The sequence below is a fragment of the Schistosoma haematobium genome, chromosome ZW (genome assembly GCF_000699445.3).
Source record: "Schistosoma haematobium chromosome ZW, whole genome shotgun sequence".
NCBI lineage: Eukaryota > Metazoa > Platyhelminthes > Trematoda > Strigeidida > Schistosomatidae > Schistosoma > Schistosoma haematobium.
In genome coordinates this window covers 40095401-40121091 of record NC_067195.1, presented here as the reverse complement: position 1 = coordinate 40121091, position 25691 = coordinate 40095401, and the positions used below count along the sequence as shown (strand labels likewise).

Here is a 25691-nt window from a genome sequence, read left to right as displayed (position 1 = left end):
GTGATCGTCAACCTTGTCCGACATTCTGCTAAACAAGAAACCAAATCTTAAAGCATTATTTTTGTAGTAATTATTGTATTTTTGTTATTGTTGCACTACCGTTATGGATTCATTTACTATTTGTGACATGAAAATTGTTAAAACGTTCGTAAACACCAGAGGCATATTTGAAGTCTGTATATCACCCAGTCGTGTTCTTAAGTTTTCGTCGATTATATATCCGACTTAAAAACTAAAAATAGATATTTTCTTCAAATAACTGAAATCAGACGAAAAAATAGACATTTAGATTCTCTTGACGCTGTCTTTCCCGTTTTCCTTTTTCGTTTGCATGGGCCGTATACGGCCCAGTGTACTGGTAATTGTTTAACTACAATTAAAATAAAATGTCAGCTCCTAGTAATGTGATGCTTATTATAGTTCGGATAAGGTAGTCATTTGTTTTACACGGCTTTCTATTTGCTGTAAAATTAGAGTTCTGTATATGAAGGTATAATTGGCCAGTGTGTAACTTCAAGAAGCAAGAATACATAAAGATCGATGCTGTGTTATTTCTACAAAGCTCACTAATTTTGACCACTGCCTAGATCGTTCAAAATATGATTCTAACTGAAAAGCTTTTTTAAATATTTGGACAGATGTTTACTTTATTTATTCACATGAACTAAATATTTCCTCGGATACGTTCAACTTTCTGTCTGGTATAATTAACGTAATAAAGTGGCAAGTTAGTAATGGAAACTAGTTACTACAACTAATGATAACACCCAGATCTTATGCTTGCTACCAGCAGCATTTTGGAAACGGTCTGTGAGTAGAACTGCTGACCAAGCCTATTAATCCGTCTGAAAATGTCTTTTTTTAAAAGGAGGATGGTCAACATAAAAACCCATACTCGCTCATCAAAATTGAGTTTGCTAACCAGTGTTTTTACGACGCTCGGACAGTTAGACGTTTAAAATACAGTAGTCATTTTTAAACCATTGGTGAGATGGTTCGTGTCTCATTTTCATCTGTCCCAGATCAAACCATATCATATTAGAACAATAAACAAGCTTTTACAACAAATCGGTGTATTGTAATAATGGTCCAAGTTTACAAGTCTTTCGTATTTTAGATAATTCGTGTCTCCGTAAAGTCCTATGTTTCCGGTTTAGATAATTAACACAAAGGTCTAGTTACGTCTTACTCTGATGAAAATCATTATGTAATGACTTCATGAATCTATTGTACCAGTATGGCTAAAATAGTTTAATTTGTATAATCGAACTCTATCGTTTGAGATTCTCATTCCTTACGGCTCTGTCATGAACAGGATCCCTGGAAAGAACAAGACCGGGAAAGACAAAAAGTAATCCAAATAATCATGCTCGTAAAGGTATTTGTTGTTTCTTACTTATAATTGGTTTTTAGTATGCCTTGTAAGTTTAGCCAGTATTAAACAATCATTTACCAAAGAAGTATTTGTGATTAATGTGAACTAGATCTTTGATCTACTTGGTAACGATCTGGGTTCGATAGCTCTTATCGGTTTACTTTGTTGGTTTCCTTCACATTTCAGGACATTAATGTACTTGTTTTCTTTCCCCTTTAACTGTGTCTATTGACCTATAAGTAGCATTCATCTTTGTCGGTCAAAAGGTCGTGTATTATTATTAATCACTGGTGTTCGTCACCCAAAATGGCTATGTTAAATTGTTCCCATCAGGGACGTCTACCACTCGCATCCTTCAAATTTTACATGGATATACTGCTGGGGGAAAATGTATCATAATCTGTTTTCGTAGATCCACATTTCTATGGATGAAGATGCTGAGTGTTTATTTCTTTTTGTTCCTGTATCACAGTGAAAAAGTCCTTAAATTGCTTATATCCTTCAGACAGTAGTTCATGGAACCAGAAGTAACTTAAAGGTCACAATTATCTTTTATAATCTGATTTCAGTCCCTACCACACCTACTTTAGCTTTTCCAGCTGGTAGGTATCATCATAATAAAGAACTCAAAGCAGAGTAAATAAACTTATATTTCGTTACTATTCCAGACTAACCTATCAACAAAGGTAGTAGGCTACTCTCCTTATCGTCAGTTTCATTGCCACTGGTCAGTTTTCGGCCGTTAGTATTAAGTCGCGCACATGAAAATGCTTGGGTTTTTACAGCCTTTGCCACCTGTGGCACTAGAACTATGCTCAACCACCCATCAGAGAGGGCACGCTCCATTATTGTCTGCTCGGTATTCACGTGTCAAAAAGTTTAGATACAAGAGTTATTCATTATTCGATGAAACTATTGATACAGATTTATTCATTTTTGTCTTCTCTTCCATCATGAGCTTCCGAATTATCATATCTGCTATTCTTTGATTTAACTATTTCTCCAATAATCTCTTTGACTTATCTTTTTTACTATCGCTAATACTACCGTTACCTCTAGTACTTTGTTATTCCGGTGACTGTGGTGATTTGGTGTGGCGAATATGATCAATAAACATTTGTTACAGGATTCTGAGTTATTCCTAACTAACTGAATGACTCTATCTTAAATTCGCTGAATACGTGCATGCTTTCCAAACCTTGTTTCGGTCCACATGTGCTACAACAAAAACACTCATAAGTATGTCATCTTCTGTATAACGTTATTTCACCAGAAAACGATGATGATACGATTTGGGATGCTATTATTCCTCTTTCAGTCATTAATTGTGATTAAGTTGTGTCTTATAGTTCGGGTTCTTTAAAAAAATGTATTTTTATAGCTTCCATTAGAGGTAATCCAAAGGAAGACCATTTAAGCTGTCAGCGATAACTAGTTGCTGAATACGTATCCATCGTGGGAAATAAAAACATTCTGATTCTCAAAAACCACGAATTGCAATGATTCGTGAAAATGAAAATTATTGTAGAAATATGTATTAGGTTGATGTAAATGGTTTCATTTTTGTAAATAAATCCAGGTCTTTTCTGTAAAGAAGACCTGTCAACTACGTTTTTGCAACTAACGTAGATGTGCGTCATCAAAATATATTAACATCTAATTTATCAAAAAACTTCTACCCAGTGATGTTAGTTGTAATGAGGGTTTATCGGTTAACAACCTTTGATCATATTTTTAAACTCCTTAATCAAATTTATCGGTGTACTGAAGATTCCTTGATTTCCTATTTTTTGTTACGTAATTCATTTTGTTTGTGAATGCGGAACCAATAAATTGCTTTACGTTGTCAGATTATCGAGGTTTCAAAGTACTACAGGAATAATGTCCACACATTTGTTTTTTCATTTGTGAGTACTTTCGACTGTTGCCCGCTACGAAGTCACAACATTTTTCGAGTCTGTACTTTGTATAATTAAATGGAAATCGCAGTAACTATTTTGTGTGCTAATCGAGATTGTTTCTAACACATGTACGTACTAGTTTTGGATCGATCAATTCCTTATTCATCTTTCCAATTTTTATTTTAGATGTGCTATCATAATTTTCTTATACCTTACTTGTGGTGTGCAACTAGTTATCGTTTCTTTACTTAAGTTGAGTGCATGATAGTACCATAATCGCCAAAAAACTTGGTATATCATATCAAAATGATGACTATCCGTCTGAGTACCCATGGGTGGTGTGTGCTGATTATAAGCATTTTGGTTATCTTTCTGTACTATCTGTCGTCATTTAATCCTATCGGACATCTTAAAGGGGAAGTTACCAGTGTTCGAAGATTGTTAACTCACTGCATACATCTTTCCGAAGAAGCTGGTGGTCTTATAAAATTTATTAGTTTGAAGCATAGCCTTAATTCACGTACCAAACACGGGGGTATGCTGAAGCGAGAGCCTCTGACAGATGCGGACCTGGGATCTCATCAAATAATCGTGTCGGGTTTGACCTCGGCTTTTCCAGAGCTACTAGTACGTTCTAAAGTTTGCCTATTTGTATTTATTTATTTTGTCGTTGCTTCAATTCTTTGTAAGCATTAAAAATCCTTTTGGGACTTATATCAATTCGCTTCTCATTTAGGCTACTATGTCTACCAAAATTGTAGATGGTATTTTTCTACCACTTCCCTGTGAAATGCTTTTAGCAATTGGATGAAGTAGTAAATAATATTCAGATTTGTTACTAACGGCATAACTGAACTGATCAACTTTCTAAGGTTTTCCACGTGAATGTTATTTATAGTAAATACGATATATGTTATGGTTTCTATCTGAATAAGTGTGGATAACTGCCAAAGTTGCAAACATTTTTAATATAACAACAACCATTGGTCGTATTGTCATGACGTTCGTCAATTAAATGTGAGTAGTGATATCACTACTACTTATATTTAAAATGAGAATTCACATATTCTAATTAACGAAGCTCAGTACTAGATCTTAATTTGGTTTTTCACCTTTCAGTTATAACCTCAAATGATTTAAACACATAAGACAAAGTGTTTGGAATGGAAATGAGTCATGCTGATCTTAACTTCTTGGGCTTGTGTGAGTTCATTGACTCAGGCTGTACATTACTACTTAGTTTTTTTGTTTGTAGATTCAGATCTAACTTTTTATGTACATAATTTAGAACACTTACTGTTATTTATGTTACAAATAGATATGCAAGAGTGGTTTTGGTGAACATTGTGTCCACACCTTATAGCGAACATTTTGTATGACATATTTTATTATTTATTTATTTGAACACATGAATATTGGTACAAGAGAGCGCCAATATATATGCGCCACACAAAACAATGAGAATTCGAAGAGAAACAGAGAAAAAAAGCTAAGGAGCGCAAAAAAGAGAGAACAATAACGAGGAGATTGGTGTAAGGTAGTATGGTAGGAATGAGGGAACGGAAAGGTACAATCAGAAGAAATCTTTCAGGTAAGGAAGATACAACCACTTTTTATGAAGAAAGTAAGGGAAGGTTACAGCAGGATCGCCACTGGCTTCTATTCTGAGCCATATCTGATAACGTCTCTAGCCACTGTGTAGCACCATCTCTCGGACCCCAACCAGGGAGTCGTGAAGGACCAACACAAGCCAGCCCTTTGCAGCTTCCTTTCATGCCACGACACCATGTCATGCACTGACCACTTCTCCGCTTCTTCCAACCAGTCCCAGAGTCGGCAAATAATGCACGACGTGGAATTCTCTGGGACGACATTCGTAAAACGTGTTCAGGCCATCGAAGTCGATGTTTCAAGATGGTGACATCGATTGCATTATCATCTCTGTGCCCGAACACACGATGCCGAACTTCTGCATTACTGACATGGTGTTGCCACTGGATGTCAGCAATCCTTTGGAGACAGCGATGATCGAACACAAAGAGTCGTCTAACGTCCTCAACTCGGAGAGACCAGGTTTCACAAGCATAGAGCACAACTGCTCTCACCAACGCGTTGTAGATCCGACCTTTTACAGCCAGACTAACATCACGAAGGCGCCAAAGATAGCCCAGATTGGCATAAGCCGCTCTGGCTTTCTCTATACGTGCATTGATCTCATCACTCACACCCCCACCAGCACTTATGCAGCTACCCAGATACACGAACTTCTCGACTACTTCTATCTGCTCACCATCCAGAGTGGGTACAGGATTAGAATCCTGCTAGTCTTGTGGAAGTACTTTGCACTTCGAAGGTGCAAAGCACATACCATACCTACGGACACTGATTGCCAACTGATTAAATGCGGATTGCATGTCTTGGGCATTATCGCACAGAAAGACAATATCGTCCGCATACTCAAGGTCGAGAAGTCTTTCTCCAGACAACAGATCCACACCACCATTACTTACATCCATCAGAGCCGTTTCCAGAATATCATCGATGGCAAAGTTGAAGAGGAATGGTGAGATTGGGCAACCCTGCCTAACCCCACTACTCGAATGGAACAATGGAGAGAGGTGGTTGTATGCCCTCACTCTGCCTGAGGTGTTTGTGTATAGGGCTTTCAAGATGTTAATAAACTTCTCAGGCACACCCTTCTTCAATAGACAATCCCAGAGAACAGTCCTGTCCAACGAATCGAAGGCAGCCCTGATGTCAAGAAACACTACAATTGTTGGCCTTTGAAAAGTATGGCGGTGTTCTAACATTTGGCGGAGGGTGAAGATATGATCAATACATCCTCGACCAGAACGAAACCCAGCCTGCTCCTCGCGAGTCAATCTTTCTCGGGTTTTGAACAACCTACGAAGTATGACGGAAGCCAATAGCTTGGATGCAATCGGAAGTAGACTTATCCCCCGATAGGTGTTACAGGAACGACGTGAACCCTTTTTAAAGATAGGGACAACTATTGACTCATTCCATGACGTTGGTACACTCTCTAGTTCCCAAACCTTTGTAAACAACGTCGTCAATTCCTTAGTCAAAAAGTCACCACCATCTTTAAAAAGAGCCGGAGGTAAGTCATCTGGGCCGGGTGATTTGTAACGCTTCAAGAGTTGGAGTTCCTTGCGGACTTCCTCCTCGTTTGGTGGATCAGTCGTCACCGGCCATGGAGGGCAGGACAGTCTGACCGATGTTGCCGGAGCAGCAGGCCAGTTGAACTGCCCATCGTCCAAGACGTCGATGGATGTTAGTGATTGGCATCCCATCATCCTCGTAGATTGTTTAGCTCACACCAGACTTCTTGTTGCCAGTGGCTCGGATGAGTTGGAAGAGCTTCCGGTAGTTAGCAGATGCAGCTGCTGCTTCCAGCTCATTAGCACGCTTCGACCACCAGGCTTCTCGGTCCTTACGCAAGCTTTGCCCAATTTCCTTACGTAAAATCCTTCGTTTACGGTCAAACCCACGGTCACCCGTAGTAGACCGACGGGCTTCAATGAGTTGTAAGGAACCTGCAGAAACCCAGTGCTTATAAGCGGGACGTTTCGCGGCAGTATTGTACACAACCACGCCAGCGGTAGCTGATCGCGATGTGATCAATCTGAGTCCAGGCTTGAGATGCAGAGGGAGGACGCCAGGTGGCACATCGGCGATGACTGTGCCGAAAGTTAGTGCTAGCCAGGAACAGGTTGTGGTCTGTGCAAAGTTGCAGTAGACGGTCCCCGTTATCTGACCTGCGACCAACGAGTCCCCGTCGGCCACCTAAACGACTCTCTTCTGTGCCTAGACGCCCGACCTGAGCATTCAAGTCTCCGGCTAGTACTACAATATCTGTCGAACGCACTTTCTGGAGAAGAACAGATAACTGGTGTTAAAACTCATCCTTGATTGCATCCGGGCTGCAATCTGTCGGGGCATAGGCGGAGATGACGAAGAGACGTCGTTTCTTACGCCGATTTTTTCTCACTTTGATGAAACTTTCTGATCTAACAGCACATAACCGACTTCAGCTCTAGCGCTTAGTGCGATACCGACGCCAGCGAGACCAGACGAAGATGCCACGGGATCCCCGGATAAGCGCACGTAAAACAAGTTTTTTGAAGCGACAGATGGTGATCGAATTTGTAGTACGTCGCCAGAGTCTTGAATACGGGTCTCGGATAGACAACAAACATCAATATTAAGACTTTCTAAAGACATAGCCAGCCCTATCTGTTGTCCGATCTGCATAAATGTGCGAACGTTGAAGACAGCCAGTTTGAATGGTGCACGTGGTTTCAGAAAAGCTGCTTCAGTACTCATATTCGGTGGTAACATACAATTTTCAACCGGATAGTGACACGAGAACATTTAGATACAGTCGAATTTCCACCAAAGACGAGCCGTTGTATAAGTATAAAAGAGGGTGAATAATGTGGAAAATAATAATAATAATAATTTGAATCAGTTGCTTGTTTTTCGAAGCGAGAAAAGTAATTTACATAGGCATAGAGAGTTCATCGATTTGTGTGTGGGCTGTGATACTGCCCGGGTGCCCGAACCGAAGCAGGTGGTTATCTTAGGGGGCCACACCCCGAGCCTTTGACCTAAAGGTCTAACCCACAAGGCAGTGGAGCATCGTAAGGAGATGCAATCCCATGGTAGCCGGTGACCAACGAGTGGTTCATACGCCATTTATTCCTTCAGGATACTGGAGCCCATGCGCACCATTGGTTTGTGATCTGGTTAAAGCGCCGGACATTCGCTTTTCGTCCTCTCATTTTCGTAAACAACACCCCCGCCACGAGAAGGCAGTGAGTAGGACTTCCCTGGTAGAGGCTATATACGCGTGGCCATGTGAGAGTATTTCGAGAGGGAGAGCGGACTCTCCCCACTCTCTGCCGTACCAGGGCATTAGGGGGCATGACATATTTTGGCCTATGTTTTCCACATAAGTGACGTCTGTCAAATTAAATCATTATTTTCTCTCTCCAACTATTGAAATAATTCTCTAAATTCAATCATTTGTTAAACTGAACGTTACTTCAAGGTATTTGCATTAATAATCTTCATTTATCATATTGTATGTAGTAATTTCACGCTATGGTTATTTTGAACCTCGTATTTTCCTGATAAGCTGATGTTATTAGTTTCTAATTGCTCTTTAATTTTAAAAATCCTGGTGAATCAGTGGTTTTGTAATTTTCTTCTCTAGGTTCGCTCCGAAGAGCATGAATTACCAACACACCGTCTGTTTGATTATAAAGAAAGTGTTTATCATTCGGATTTTCAAAGTTCTCTTCCTAATGATGATCTTTTTGTGCCTATTACAGATTTGGTAATATGGGTAGATCCCTTAGATGGAACTCAAGAGTATACAGGTAAGATAGTTTGTTCGTCACTTTTACTATGTAAAGGATTATTGAACTAAAGTTGTGGCTAAATGTCTACTCTGCAATGTCATTGCAGAAGAATTTACTTTTCGGAGCATCACAATATCTGAAAATAGACGTTTAAAGTCAAGTTTTTAGAATGATCTCATTACTTTTTTCGTTCGCTTAGTAAATAAGCGTTTATCAATCTTTCAGTCACTTCATATATTCTCGCTTTAGTAAAAGATATTGTGTTTATTGTTTATTGAACTGTCAAACTGTAATTAACCTTAATGCACTTCATTTTTATCTCTTTCTTAAAAAAACAATTTGTAGTCTTTGAGGTTTAAAATTGTCATAATTTTAGGAGTATTGTTGTTTTTATGCTTGTCTATGACATTTTTAATGTAGTCCCAACATGTATGCTACAATCATTGATTATGGGTCTTCTTTGGTACGTTTCAAACACAATTTATCGATTCTCCCAAACTCCCTTTTTTACATTATTACAAAATATTTCTTCGTGATTCTCACCTGTAGTTACTTCGGGTTAAGGAATCCGGTCGTACTCAGCACTAAAGCATGGATCACAAGAATCTCCTTCATTCGATTAGTTCATTTTAATGATCCCGTCTGCTTTTAAAAAGTTTATATGAAGTATATAAGGCTGTTAGATAATAAGACTAGGAAATGGATTGTGTCTCAGTCAGTCAGTCAGTAACAACGTAGAACTTCGTACGTACGTACATCAGTTCGAGTTGCCACACCACATTGGCACAGAGATGCAGTTGTCGATTCAAATCCCGTAGTGGTAGAGATAATAAGAGTATGAGCAGTAATCAGAAAAACTAGTGTTTGGAGATGTTATTTAAAAAGTATAATACAGTGAAATAAATTTGGGAAGAGAAAAAAAAGAGACAAGGAGGAATAAGGAGATCAAAATTTGGGAGAACACAAAGAGTGGATGCACCTGCGCCATTGCAAACCATTTTGAGCCATGTCATTCAGGGTCTCTATTCATCGGTTGCTATCATCTCGCAGTCCCCAACCAGGTAGTCTACACCTACCAACATGATTCAGTCCACTTGTCAGTGACTTTATGGAATTGTGCCATGTTTTGGTCTGGCCGCGCCTAGCTTTCTTACAACCTACTCCTATACCACTGAACATAGCACGTCGAGGCAGTCGGTTGTTGGGCATACGTAACACGTGTCCCAGCCATCTCAGCTGATGAAGTTTCACTACTTCATCAATTGATTTGCCATCCTTACCTAGTACCCGTTTCCTAACAACTGCGTTACTTACTCGATGGTCCCATGATATACGAGCAATATTTCGAAGACACCTATGATCAAATACTAGTAACCTACGAATATCCTCTACTCTTACCGGCCATGTTTCACTGCCATAAAGTAGGACGGAACGAACTGCTGCACAATAAACACGTCCTTTGGTTGATAGACGGATATCTCGCCTACACCATAAATGACACAAGTTGGCAAAACTAGTCGAGCCTTCTGTATCCGTGCTGAGATTTCGTCACACACCAGACCACAAGGGCTGATGAGACTTCCAAGATAAGTGAAGCGATCGACATGCTCAATTACTTCACTCCCTATCATTAGTTCGGGTGTCAATGCAACCCAATCCTGAAGCAACATTTTGCATTTTGAGGGGGAGAATCGCATCCCAAGCATGCTTGCATTGTTGCTTAGAGTGGTCATAAGACTGCATTTGTCAGCGTCTTCACCAAATAAAACTATGTCATCTGCATATTCTAAGTCAACAAGTGAACCTCCCGGTAGAAGTTCAACCCCTGGAAATTTAGATGAGGAGTGTTATCTCTAAAAGTACGTCGACGACAAAGTTGAACAAGAATGGAGAGAGTGGACAGCCCTGACGAACACCACTTGAGGTAATCAATTTTGATGACAGTTCGCCATAAGTTCTCACTCGACCAGTTGTGTTCGAGTAGAGAGCCTTTATAAGGTTAATGTACTTCTTTGGTACTCCTTTCAGTGACAAACACTGCCATAGAACCTCACGATCAACAGAGTCGAATGCCGTCTTAAGGTCGAGAAACACTACGATTGTGGGGCGCGTGGACGTGTGTCTGTGTTCTAGAACCTGACGTAGTGTGAATATCTGGTTTATACAACCACGTCCAGGTCGAAAACCAGCCTGATTTTCTCTAGTCCGCTCTTCACGAGCTTTGGTTAGGCGTCGAAGTATTATTGAAGCTAATATTTTAGACACTATATTAGTCAAACTGATTCCTCTGTGATTGTCACAAGAGGACTTTTGTCCTTTCTTATAGACTGGCACAATCAGTGATTGAGACCAGTCAGATGGGATTATGTCCAGTTCCCAAATTCTATCTAAGACCTCAGTTAATCTCACTGTTAATACTGAACCACCATCCTTAATAATCTCAGGAGTAAACCTGTCAGGGCCTGCTGCTCTCCCTCGTTTCAGATTTCCTATGGCTTTTTCAACTTCGTAAAGGGACGGAGGACCTACATTATCTTGCCATTCAGGTTGACTAGAGATCGTGGGAAACCGAAGTGTGGCTGAAGGCCAGTTGAACTGATCCCTAAAGTGTTCTGCCCATCGATCCAATCTCCTGGATTGAGAATGAATAATATATCCATCTTTCTCTGAGATTGTTTCGCTAACGGTCGGGTTCCTAATTCCGGTTTCCTTAACGAGTCTGAACAATTGTCTGCTATTACCTATTGCCGCTGCCTTTTCCATCTCTCTTGCTTTCGCCACCCACCACTGTTCGCGATCATTGCGTAGACTTCTTGTCAGCTTGCGCTTAAGCTGACTCAGCTTTTCATTATGTTCAGAGCCAGGTGGAATGAGTTTCCGAGCATCTATCAGTACGATAGATGCTGCTGAGATCCAGTGTTGCTCCTCAACCCTACGGGTTACCTTACTAGCAGATATCACTGCTGTTTCCACAGCTTTTTGGATATCATTCCATGCTGCCTCTGGTTGGGCATTACATACATGGTTGCCTAACTGTTTTCCTAGTTGTTCCTGAAATATACTCTTAGCTTGACTATCATTAAGTAGGCCCCTAAGAGGTTTCCTTGCAGCGTCTTTCCTACGTCCAGTAAGACGCAGACAGATGCGCGCTCGTACTAGAGCATGATCTGAATCTAAGCATGTGCTCCAGAATGAGCGACAGCCTTCTATCGAGCTCCTCCATCGGTGGCTGATAGCGGTGTGATCTATTTGGGTCCAACGTTGAGACGAATTAGGGGGATTGTGTCTCACTTTTTGAAATTCATCAATTGAGTCTTTGGTTATATCTTAACCTAAGTAAGTGTCCTGTATTTTTTTATAATAAATCCCTTTTTCGTATTTATGACATAAGAATACGTTCTGAATTTCCCGTTGAACACTTAGTTGAATGTGGTACTGAATCACAATCATTTACAGAGTAAGATCACTAATACTTATTTGTTGTTTGTAATAAAATTTTTAACGTGACTGTCATTATGCTACGATATACGCTGTAAATTTATACCACGTAGCATGTCACTTTACGTACACTGATATCTTTGGAGTTCCCATCTTCACTTAAGAAATTGTCTACCAAAATGACACACTCTCATCTGTCTTATTTTATTGTGATTGATAAGAGTTGTTCAAAACTTAAATGTAAAAAAACAATTTCAACTAACAAGTCAATTGTTCCTAAAATTCTTTCACCAGTTTTCAGAGAACCGGTTACAAAAGCTTATCGAACAGAAACTGAATTGTGTACTTTTTTTCTCAGCAACATATGGTACTATAGAATGTGTTGCAAAATGTCAAAGTTTCTGAGTATAGTTAATGGTAATGACTGCAAGTTTAATATTGGAAGACATTATATTAATTCTCATTAGAATCAATCGCTTTTGTAATTTTTAAGGGTAGTGAATATTAAGACTACATCGCAGTAATAGTTCTTTTATTTGATAAACTATATTTATTGACCAAAAGATTTTCACCAGCACAGATGACAGCCAGCCAACGGTTTTTTTTAAGCTATATTGCGTTAATTATTTTAATAATTGATTATCTAAGCGTAGAATACTCTGGTATTGATTTTATTCGTAACTATAGTACTTTGCTGTGAGCATACTTCAATCCAAGTAATTCGGTGTGATTCCTCTTTGCATAGAAAGCCTTTTACATAGGCATTTTAGATTCAGATGGTTTGTTGAATTAGTTTCACCAGAAAGTACTTCGCCTTTAGTGAAACGATGATTTCTTTTCGTTTCTTAGATGAGTTAATCAGAATTAACCATGTGATTCGTCATATAGAAACCTAACTGAGCTGAATGGGTAAGAATGACGCAATGTTTGAATGAACTACAATATGCATGACTCAATTACCAACTGACATAGAAGGTAGAAAAATACGTATTCTAGTACAAGGAGCTCTATTAATCACTTTTATACAATCCATAGATGTTTGTGTCCTTCCTCTGGTTAACAGAATGATGTGGATTGACCTCCCTCCAGCCAATCACAGTATCGTGAGTGTGAGCGCACCAGTTACTTTTCCGCATCTTTACCTTTTTTGTTTATGTATATATCTGATTAATATATGTGCCATGTAACTATTTCTCACAGTTTATTTTGTCTTATTTCTGAATGTGCTATGGTAGAAGGCTTAAATGAATATGTTAGCGTCATGATATGTATTGTACTTCATGATCACCCAATAGCTGGTATTATCCATCAGCCATTTCTTAACAAAACATGTAAGTTGTGGTTTCGTATATCGTCAATTTTTCTTGGTGTCGTTTTCTGTGATTTTGTGGTGCGTGCTACTTATATTGACATAAGTAGTATATAACACGAGTCAGGAATGTAATGTCTGGTATCAGAAGATTGGGAAGATCAAGAAAGGAAGAATGGGAATAGAAAGCAATTAGTGTGGAAATGCAAGAACAATGAAGTCCGAGACAATTATTGAACATTTTGCAAATTAAGTATTATAGTATGGTTTTTCTATTTTACCAAGTAACTGTAATTTTGTGCCAAACATAGTTCGATTGTCCTCATCTGCGTTTTCCTTCACTACAATTTAACTATTAGTGCATATATAATACATATTTATGGATATATGGAAACATAGAATGTGTATTTATGTATGGGAGATGATTAGTTGACAAACAATCATGTGTATGACCTGATTTCAATCATTGGTGATTTTCCAGTTAGGTTAAGGTATCCAAATGCTTTCGTCGTCTCCATTTTATCCAATCGTTTCGTATTGTACTCCTTGTTAGCTAATCTATAAACTTTGTATCATGAGCTACTAAGGCGAGTTTTTTTTAATATAGTCCATACTGAATTTAATTAAATCGGTGAAGCGGATAATTTTATATAAAATGAAATGAAACATCGCTGTTTAATCTAATTTTTGGCTACTTTCTCACGCTTCGTGAAAATTTTTAATTCACTTTTCAAACATCTAAAATCCAGCAATATAGTCTTGTGGCTACAAACGGACACATATTCTGATAAGACTTTATAGCAGCTATTTATTTGCACAAAACCGAATTCTAGACTTTTGTTTCAAATGTGATATATCTAAAGACTTGAAAGTACTAAATCAAAGGTCAATACCCCAACTTCATGCGAGCTAGTGTACTCAGCTATCAATCGTCTTGTTTAGCAACCACCAATATTATACTGATGTTCAGATTGGAGTAGATGACCTTAATTTAGACTTGTAATCAAGCATCGGTGTTCAAAAAGTTAATCCTGTGTTTAAAAATGAGAAAATGACGGGTACCTTGTTGTGATATCCTTTTAGTCCGTTAACCGACATTTATAAAAAAACACCAATATACTGCTTCGTTTAACAGCACATACTATTTCAAGTGAAGTAATAGATTTCACGTAATTATTTCAGTTAGGTAACCACATTGATGCTCATATATTGTCTGAAAGGTTTTGATTAATATTGCCTGGTTGCTTGGATTTCAATAAATAAATGGACCCGAAAAAGTAGTTGTAAACGTATTCAGCAAATCAGGAAAGCTCGTGAATGATAAGAGATGTTTGTCTTTGGGACATTTACATGCTACATCTTGGTATCATGTTTTATTTGGGCAAACTATATTGCCTATAATTGCTGACGAATTTATCCTCTTGTGTATTTTGTTTACTAACTCATCTACCAGGTACAGATTTATGCACTTGGCTTTGAGCTACATTCTAAAGGGCTTGTTAATAATACCCGGTTGTCCAAATCATGGTAGGTGGAGCGGAGCTCGAACCTTTGCTGCATTGACTGAAGGTCGAGTGCCTTATCCAGTAAGCCACCGCTCCTCTTGTCTAGTTATTGTTGATATTTATCAGTGGTTAATAATTGCTCTCATACATAAATCATGATAAGTTGGGAATCGGTGGGGTGTCTTTTCCTGTTTTCTATTGATATTGTGCTTTTGTTACTGGCGAGTGATATTTTTCTCATCATATGATTCTCCTCCGAATCAGGAAAAAACTGGTCATGTATACTAAGGCTTCCATTCTGCGGTAGTTCATAATTACAACGCAGTGTATTTGTGTCTGTCGATAAATAAACACCTCTGGAAAGATTTATGAATCCAGTAATAGTCTTCTGTACACTAATTAAGTAGTTTTATGGGAAAAAATTTAATAATTCATCATCAGGTTTCCATCGTGTTATTATTAGTATGCAATCAATTTACGCATTTTCATGTTGCTCCTAAGAGTATGAAAATGATGTTATACCCAACATTTTCGTAAATTGAGTTTATTTGATGGTTCGGATAAATCTAATTTAATTACCAATATCTTTTTGTTTAAGTGAATTTAAATAACTGGTTGTTTGGAGAATTAGCTTGAAGTATTATATTTTCAGTTCTGTAATATCCGAACCAGACTGAAAAGTCATAATTTTCCATTAAATCGAATCCTTCAAAACATGAATCAAAAATAATATGGACGTTGCAAATGCTTACATATCGGAATGTAAATAACCAACAGTTTAAAGAAACAAAAGAATTCATTAATTTGGAAATTTTTGCAACTTAACGAATTTTCTTATTTGAGAGAACTTTAGTATTAAAAAACCCACTCAACTGATTATCTATATCGTCTTATTTTATCTAAGTATCCATCACTTAAATGGGAGATTTCAAATGACTGGAAAGGTTCTTGACTCTACTTTGGATATAAGTATATAGGTTTTTCGAATATAAGTCTCAATAATTACATTCGTTACAAAGTAAAATTAGGAAATATTTCTCCTTATCGTAAGTTATTGATTCAAATGAATTTATCTAAAACGTTTGAAATTAAAACAACCATATTCTAGTAAACTAATTGTCATCAAAAAAGGATCTTATAAATTATGCAAATTGTACTACTAGTCTTCAAATATAGTAGTTTTTCGCCAAGAAATTTTCTTTGGATTAGGGAAAACCGTATATTTAGTTGGAAAGATTACTCTTCAAATTCCTTATCTTAATAACTGTTAAATTAGATCTTAAATATTCGCTTCGAAATATTTTAATTCTTCGACGCATGGTAGTTCATTTGATAGATATTTTACTCACTCGATTAGTAGATATTATCCTAATTTTGTTTCATCATAGACTGGGGTTGGGGATCATATGCATTATCATCTGATTTACAAATGGCTGTAAATTCTCGTCCTGTTCATTCGTTAAAAAACGATTTGTCGATTACTTATTCACGTTCACATTTAAACGAATCACTCATAAAAGATTTGACCAAACTTGTATATCCGAAACCAGTTCATTTTATACCAGCAGGTGGTGCGGGTAAGTAGTACTTCTATGTTTTGCTTACAAATAGATTATTCGACCATAATAATGATAAATGTTATAAAAACATATTACATCTGTTAAATTTTTTATAATTTGTTATATACCAGATCTTAGTAAAAATATAATTTTACGGTTTATAGGCTTAAAGTTACTTATATATAGCTCAAAAGCCCATGGTAATCGAAAACAACGAAACAATCTTAATTTTGTGAAGAAAATTAACCGTGTCGGGTGTGGTAAAAAAACGCTGAAAATATTTATTTCATCCCCTTCGGAATTACGTACGATTGTTTTAATAGAGCGCAATAGAAAACTACATTAGTATGTCTGTCAGCTTCTGTTTTTTATGCACTTTTAATAACTTATCAAGCCACTGAGTTGTGATTATGACTTCATTCAAACATTCATAATAGTCCGACAGATACGAACCAAACTTTAACATCTCCACTTTAACCAGTTGATCTGAACCTTCCGCTACGTGTAGTTTCATTTTACCTATGAAGTAACTGTCGTTACTGTTATATCCCAGCGAAGATTAAATTACGAGTAACTTCTGAGAACTATTAGTGGACTAATATTATATATATTCTTAGTGTATAACTAGATTGTGTATATTTATATTCCTCCTGTTATGAGCTTCATTTCGACCTATAGGTTACTATTATACGATTTACTATCCTTAAATTATGCTCAGCTTATTGATTATTGTCTCCAACGTTCGCAGCCACTTTTGGCTTGACCAATAAAGACTCTAGGTTGCTCATACCGGTCGAACGTCATTGGTTTCGCACAGTACTAAGACTGAATAAGTCGTATTTCAATTGGCGAATAAATCACGTGATAATAAACCGGCCTTAAAGTCACAAAAGTTACTCCTTAAATTAGCCCTATAAACAAACTTCTGAGTAGTGGTGTTCAAGCATCCGGTAGACTTGCCTTTGTCGGTATTTACTTCTCAGAGGTCCACAAAATTATTTGATTGGCATAGCGACAAACGAGTTGGTTTAACTATTTTCCTAAGCACCATCCCAAATATTCCATTTATTTCGGAAAATTTCTATTAAACAGATCGTACATACTATTTACACAATAACCAGACATTCATCTGCTTGCTAATCTTCTAATAATGAACAACATTGCGAAAATTTTTATGACTGGATTATCTGACGTTAAATATAAGTCTATCGGAAGACACCATTGTAATTATTTTTAAGGCTTAGTCGTAATCTTGAGGGAACTGCTATGCTTTATGGGATTCGAAGTAGTCTAACTTCCTGAGAACCTGCCACTGATCTTCTTGGGCCGTCATTGACTCCCTGCAGAACTGAGGCATTTACACCAGTATTTCTGAATACGACATTACACTAATCCATGGTGCTGGTGATATTTTATTCATCGGGTTATAATTTAGCCATTAGTCTTATCAACGCAGATTCTCGTGTACCACGTTTCAGATTAAGGTGGTTACGTTTGAGCGTCATCAACCATGACTCTTTTCCATCATACATTCACTAATGAAAAGTCGTTATATTGATTTGTCCCACTTCAAACGGTGTTCGTCCAACTTCATTACTTTTATTTTGTTACAGTATCTTTTATGGATAACACTCGTCAACGGAAGTTGATTTTCCACTAGGAGATCTACTAGTTGAACTAGAATACGCAGGTGATACGGTTCTGCGTAGTTAAGTCGTTAATAAGGTGCAGTCTTCTGACCGCCTTGAGTAACAATTTAATCTTGTTCAATGTGGGATTCTCTTCCCCTTAATGCATAGTGTAGATTCAGCACTCTCCTGAATTGACGACATTGCATGAAATAGTCGAGCGTATCAACCGCCTCACTTATCTTGAAAGTCTCATCAGTCCTGATGACCTGGTACATGACGAAATCCCGGCGCAGATTTATAAACTTCGGTTGACTTTGACCAACTTGTGGCACAGGTGGTATATCCGTCTACCAACCAAAGGACTAGTTTACTGTGTAGAAGTTTGCTCCATCCTAATTTATGGGCATGAATTGTAGCCATTGGGAATAGAGAATAGTGGTATTTTGCCAGTGTTTGATCGTAGGTGTTGTCAAAACCACTCGTGTGTTCTTGAACCATGTAGTCGGTAATTCTACCGTTAAACATATGATGCTATGTAAATATAACAGGTCAGTTGATGATGTAGATCTTCATCACTTGAGGTACTTATTAAGTATGCCTAACTAACTCTTCCCTCAGCAGGGGATCTCTGGTGTAGGAAGTAGGCTGTACGCAAAAATAGGGTGGCAAAAACAAGACATAGCACCAGTCCATGAAGTTATTAACCGTTGGACTGAGCTGTGCAGATAAGTGTAGACAGTATGCTTGGGATCAGCGCGAATATCGAAACTGTTATGACCTTGGATGTCTTGTTTTGCTACCACGCGACCTATCGACCAATCCGGATACGACTTATACGGATCTTTACACTAGGCCAACCAATGACGTTCAACCGGTGCGGGCAGTCTAGCGTCCTTACTGGTCCTATGTCCTCCGAGCCCTTCCACTTGAGTCCAGAACACAATACCAGCTTCGAATCAGAGCAGATCGTTTATTTCAAACATACTCGGTTTATATATCAACCAGACAGACCACAATGCACCATAAATTAGAAAATAACATGTGTACACAAATAAGCCAAAAAGTGGCTGTGCACGAGGGGGACAGTGAATAATAGACTGAGCATAGATTAAGAACCGTAAATCGTATAATAATAAATTATAGGTCAAAATAAAGCTTATAATAAGAGGAATATAAATATACGTAATATAATTGTTGAATAATTATACAATAAGAATATTTATAGAATATTAGTCCATTAATAGTCCTCGGGAGTTACCTGTAATTTAATCTCCACTCGGATATAACAGAAACCAATTGTTAAATGACATGGATCCAAATCATCCGCAAGTACACCGGCGTACCCATTCCTTATCTTTCTTCAGACTCCAGATCTCCAAATTCCTTACATATTTTTCTTATTTCACTGATTCATCTGTTCTTAGGTCATATCTTGGATGCTTAATCTTTCCTGTTATCACTGATACTTTTACTAATTTGGGATTTACCCCAACAATTACATCTCGCTGTGTTCATTGGTTATGGCAACCTGATCTGATGTACACACATACCTGGTACTACGTTGCGTCCGATTGATTGTACTTTAGCTGCTGACGTGTTTACCTATATTCTGGAAGTAAAGATAAACCATAACCATTGACTGTTTTGAATTTGTGTTGGAATTCCCATTTCGATATCCTAGTTACCCTGACGTAATAGTCATTCTAAACCCTTTTTTTTTTATTTAATTTAGTCGGAACGTTAGACATTTGTAATGATTTATCATCATCATAAATGAATAGGAGTACTTTTGAAAGTTTCGGTGGAAGTATTTTTAATTGTTCAATTATTAAGTGTTGTAGTACGTCACTACACTTGGAATTTCGAAATGAATTTTTAGGTTGGATTGTTTGCAGTTTAATAATAAACATCGTCCTTAACTGAGCTTGAACCAAAAGGCCGTACCATTTTCTGTACTAATCAAACGAACGCTCTGAGAAACAGCTTTCGGCTTGGTGGATAAACGATATTCATCTTTCAGACCTTTATCACAATAGCTACTCAGAAATTAGATTTCGTACAAATATACGTTAAGAAACTGGTTGATAATTAATTATCTCATAATGCATAGTCGTCAATTAATTTTGACTGACTCAAAGCTACTCTATCACCTTGATTACCTAAATTATATAGAGTGAGATTCAAAATGGTTAAAGGTTCTCCATGAATTTTGATTTAGAATGCTCTGCTTATCTTGTTTGATTTCAGATAATTATGTTACGTTAAACTAATTTTGATTTTGGGATTTGTTCAATGAAACTTATCCTGAATAGTTATCTAATGTTTTAATAAGTTGATAAATATTATTTTAAGACTTCAACGTAGTCAATGTATTGTATGACCATACAAATATATTAAATACTTTTAGGAACAGTCACGACTATCAAAAGTAACATGAATACGTTCTCATGACCATATGAATTTGTGAAACACTGGTGCGAAATGAAGTAAATTATACTTTTAAAGTATGTAACATAGTATTTTAGTAACTTCCAGCTTACATGTGTGTTTCTTACGTAGGCTTTAAAGCTATCAGTCTTATCAAAGGAGATGCAGATGTGTATATTCACCCATCAACTACACGTCGATGGGATGTTTGTGCACCACAAGCAATCTTGGAATCTGTCGGTGGTCGTCTTACCGGACTGCATGGTTCTCCTCTTGGATTTGGCTCAAAATCTTCTCCAGGTATACAAAGCGAAATGGGCCTCTTCGCCGCTGCAGATCGTGTGTTGTATGATAGGTGGAATACCAAAATTTCCGATTTCTTTAAAACCTGAAGTTGAATCTCATTTCCCTACATAATATCCGAAGTTGTTTCATATCTTTTCTATTCGGGAAATTATGCGGTAAGCATCACCAATTGTAAAACATATTATCAACATTACACCAATATAATTCATCTGTTTTTCCAATCGACTCTTGTGTTTCACGACGATATACATTGCTACGATGATAGTTTGATACATATTTTCATAAAACAAATATATCTAATAAAATCCGTTCTCTTGTGCATTCCTCTTACTATATACTAGAAAATGATGCATTTGTTGTCAAGCTATAGGCTTTATAAACTATGTTAAAAGGAAACAAGTAAGCTTGATCTATCCCTCCGAACTTTCATAACTTGAAAATAAACAGCTTATGTCACGGAACTTGAAAATACATAACAACAAACGATTTTGAATGAAGTAACCGTAAGTAAAACCGTTGTCTGCAGATCTCCAATGCAGCGGTCTCGCATATCAGGCTATAGCACTAAGTTCACAATCAGAACAAGTTTTCTTGAACTGGACTCTGACAGACAGTCGCTTTTGTGCTGTCCGACTAAACGGGACAAAACCTCGATAATATGAGGGCATACCGTTGCCTCTGCCTACGCTTTGGATCAAGGAGAAGGTGAGTTTCATGGAAAGCCTTCCGACCTCCAAAAAGCCAAACGCTCAGATATAGTCCTGGTGGGAGGTAATTGTTATTTTTAGGTAGATAGTTTAAATCAAACTGAAAGTCAGTTAGGTGGGTCTTACGGTATTGCGGCTCGCAGAACAGATAACGACAAACGGATGCAGTAATTACGCACAAATAGCAGCTTGGTTATAACAAGCGCCAACTTTAAACACCATCTGATACGGCGACCTCACAATCGGATCAGCGATGGACGCAAATAGACCACATCGCCATCAGACGTCGTTGGAGGGGATCAACAGTAGGCTGTCGACCGTACTGGGACGCATGTTTAGACTGGAGTCGCAGTCTAGTGCGAGCACGTATTTAGCTGCATCTTACTGGACGTAGGAAAGGCACAACAAAACCCCTGAGGTTCAACTTAATGAACATATTTCAGGAACAACTAGTCAATCATGAGTGATATTCATTCCGAGGCAGTCGGACATGGTGCTCAAACAGCTGTGATACCTACCAGTAACTTGGGCCAGAACGTGAAGAGATATCAATGGATTTCAGCAGCGCCCACTGAACTGATGGATGCTCGAGAATTCATCACGTCTTGGCCTGAACACAATAAGGAGCGTAGGCAGCTTAAACTCAGCCCGATAAAAAGCCTACGCAATGGTCACCTAAGGTTATTGGTACGCATTGAGTATGTCCAACTACCGCTTCCTTCAACAGGGATGTCTGGTGTAGGAATAGAATGTGAGAGACCGGTGGGAGGTGAAACTAAGACACGGCACCAGTCCATGGAGTCATTGACCATTGGGCTGAGCTATGCAGATAAGTGTAGACAGCACGGTTGGAATCCGCGAATATCGAAACCAACTGTTAGAGATTTTGGTTGACATGGTCCAGAATCTTCGCAATAACGTAGGTGGATTCACTCATTTCCTAAAACCTGAGTCCCAAAATCTCGATACATTTTCTTTTTTCTATACCTGATCTTCTCAATTGCTACTCCCAGTACTCTGGGATTTGTCCTGAAATGATCTTATTGCAGTGTGGTGATGCGGTCTGGTAAAGCAAACCGATAATGATGTGTCTACTAGTGTCGTGTAAAATCGGCTTCTTATTTAACAATTTAAGCATATAAAATCGGGCACCAAAAGTAGAGCATGTCTCAAGGCTCCTGATCAGGCAGAAAAATCGAAGATCTCTAAATAACTTCTGGTTGGATGACTTTATTCTGAGTCACTGGAAGTAAAATGAAAGCCTGTCTGCCAAGAAATTGATCAAAGTTATCATAACTAGAAGATAAGAGCAAGCGTTGCCAATTACCCGAAAACAACCAGATTGTCCTCTTGTCCATCAAGTGAAACAAGTTTCGAGTGATGGAAAAGAAAGTAGTTGATATGAAATTAGTAGTACTTGACTTTACGTAGGTTAGTGCTATCTAATCTTGAACTCAATAGTAGATTAGTACTTCTCGATCTCAGTCAGTACAGAGTGGTACGTATAGGTGTGTGCAGTTTAATTATAAGCAGGTATAATTACCGGGACTCTGAATCTTCAATCTGACGGTTCATTCATGGAATTAAGGGATTTGGGCTACAATCCCTGTGGTAGTGTTGCGCGATACTGCACTTGAATGCTAGATCTTAAGTTATGAATACATTGCCAAAACTCGGAAAGCTATATGGTGCAGTTAAGCGACGGATTAGCTTAAGGTAATGTTTCAATTATCTATATCCTCAACATAATTTAAATTGACTTACTCAATTAATTTGGTTAGTGAGTCAAGCTCTCTTGCGAGTTGATTAGGTCGGACTACGTACTCGTTCTAGATTGTCCAAAATATAGAGTCCGACAACAGCCATCTAACATTTAATTGGGTAGGCATCTTCTGAGAAATGGTGTCAGGGTTTCCGTTAGATTTATCCCAATTTAAGACAAAGGACTAGTGACTCGAGCTTCTTGTCATTATCAAAAGCTGACATATCACCGTAAGCAATCAACGCGAATGAGTTCGTGCACAGTCCAGGCACTACCTGACAAGGTACGGAGCCACGTGCTCTTTGCCACAACGGTTGTACAAACGTCCAAAACCCCGAATAGACCCAGAGCATGCCATCATTAGAACTGTATATGCCGAAAACTGAGATGTACCAAGCACAGTCTTCCGTAATCCCCACTTAGCCAGTGGCTCAGTGATGGGCATATAGCCCTTGATACATATATGACACTGCACGGAGCCTCTGTTCCGATCGCTAGTTAGGGACCTAGTGTAGAGTTAGCAACCCCACCTCGAGAGGAAAATTCTAAGGAGAAGGACACGCAGAAAAACCATCCACACCACTCAACCTGTGCCCTGAGAATTGAAGGGTCTTAATATGGAACTTGTAACATTTCATGGTAAGAGCAGAGTCTTTGAGGACCATAGGCCCTATACCTCGTTTGGCAACTAGAGCAAAGGTAAATGTATACACTAAATGTACAGAGAATTTGGGAAGGTCAATCAAACAGCGGCGGAAATGAAGATAAAACCTGATTCTGCTTGGAATAGGTGGAACCTACTGAACACAATCTGGACGGAAAGGGACGACTCGAGGAATTATCATTGTATTTCGGTTACGATGAAGAAATTGCTCTACACAAGGAGTTGCATGTTTGCTCTTCAAAGAAGCACGGAAGGTGCTTACATGATGAGAAGTCCATGAGTGTTGATGTGTAGAACTAAGAGGACCTGGATTACAACTTAGTCTGGCAAATTTCCATTCACACAAATACTCTGATGAGTCTTAGGTTTACTGCCAACCCAAACTCTTGGTACTGTAACAAGATATCTACATAAACATCCGTTCCTGTACAAACTAGGGCACCTGCAGTCAACTAAACAACGGACAAAACTTATGTTCGCATAAATTAGTAGAAAATCATACATGACACTGTCGAATGACTACCTAACGCGAAGTCAAAACCCAAATAGCAGACAACTTAACCGGTTACATGATAGGGATCAATGGTTCAAACAACCTCCTTAGTGTCCATGCCTAATGTTCAACCATAGAATAACCGAGTCTACTTGCAATTCATAAAGCTGTACGCAACAAATGAACAAGGTATGGTTGCCAGATTTATTGCAAATGACACGAACTGAGATCAGTTAATATATCAAGTCAAGTGTACAGCCATCTGTATCAGGAGTTCGATATTGTGACAATATATGAAAAACCCGAATTCATGTACTACGGTATCCACAGAAAGACAACAAATGAATATGCAAAACTCGGCATTTTTGTGCAAAACGAAGCTTCATCACCCAGACCCCATTCTGTTGAACGCGTTGGCGGCATCTGTGGTCGGTGACAGTCACCACTTACAGTATATTTGGTCTTCTTGGTTTCTTGCAGGCGGAATATTCTCTGCTTTTCTTGGAACTGCATTTCCCATAAGGATATTATTAATTTTGAGTTGTGGCAACTGATGGTGTACGATAGGTTTGGATGTCACAAGTTTGTCGGGACTAGTCAGATGCATATTTCTGATACGACAGTATTGAGATGCTTTGTGTATTTCAGACGCTTACATATCTATTCCTTGGCCAGTACTTAGGTATTGACAAACCATTTATCATCGTTATGATTAGATTTTTGACTGTGAACTGAATAAAAAACAGAAGCTTATAGAAGAGTTTGTAGGCCTAGTGAGACCTCTCTGAGTCCTGGCCAAATCATCCATCAATCTGAACCATTTCTAAGTCTGATCACTGAACTTCGAATAGTTTGTTGAAATTGTCAATGCTAAGAATGACTAGCGTAAGACAGTGAGCTTGCACGCCATGAATCGCCCCACTTACTTCTCTAATCCGTCCTATCTAATAAAGTAAATCACTTCAGTAAGACTCTACTTGTTTTGTGCAGTTGTAACAGCCGAAGTTAGGTAGTAAAGAGTTGACTAGTAGTCTCTTATTAGAATCGAAACATTAGAGACATAATTTGGTCATTTAATTTCGCATTTTATTTAAGTATGACACTTCTCATTTTGTTCTATTAAATAATGAAATTATCAGAAGAGGTTTTTTGGAGATTTTAGAAATTTTAATAGGCGAAGTCATGTGTCAAGTGGAGCTAGACCACCATGAAAAACCTGGAAGCACC

The 25691-nt window shown here is 38.2% G+C and overlaps 1 protein-coding gene across 2 annotated transcripts; it reads left to right on the top strand.

Annotated features, from left to right (window-relative positions):
• Positions 1-25691, top strand: IMPAD1_1 (Inositol monophosphatase 3). 2 transcript variants are annotated; one of them, XM_051211364.1, is made up of 6 exons: positions 1-172; positions 3463-3903; positions 8516-8681; positions 13337-13432; positions 16304-16492; positions 20665-25691. In XM_051211364.1, the coding sequence occupies exons 2-6, from the start codon at positions 3583-3585 to the stop codon at positions 20922-20924; spliced, it is 1032 nt and encodes a 343-aa protein (XP_051071417.1). In that variant the 5' UTR covers positions 1-172; positions 3463-3582; the 3' UTR covers positions 20925-25691. The 2 variants fall into 2 exon arrangements, with proteins under 2 accessions (XP_051071417.1, XP_051071416.1); XM_051211363.1 differs by lacking the exon at positions 16304-16492 and having other exon boundaries at positions 1-3404; positions 8718-13432; positions 16639-25691.

What these genes read in the sequence shown, in the direction of transcription:
- IMPAD1_1 (XM_051211364.1), top strand. Translation starts at nt 3,583, where the DNA reads ATGATGACTATCCGTCTGAGTACCCATGGGTGGTGTGTGCTGATTATA. An exon ending in TGGAACTCAAGAGTATACAG is followed by an intron (nt 8,682 to 13,336) that starts GTAAGATAGTTT and finishes GTGCTATGGTAG; the next exon opens with AAGGCTTAAATGAATATGTT. An exon ending in GCCATTTCTTAACAAAACAT is followed by an intron (nt 13,433 to 16,303) that starts GTAAGTTGTGGT and finishes GTTTCATCATAG; the next exon opens with ACTGGGGTTGGGGATCATAT.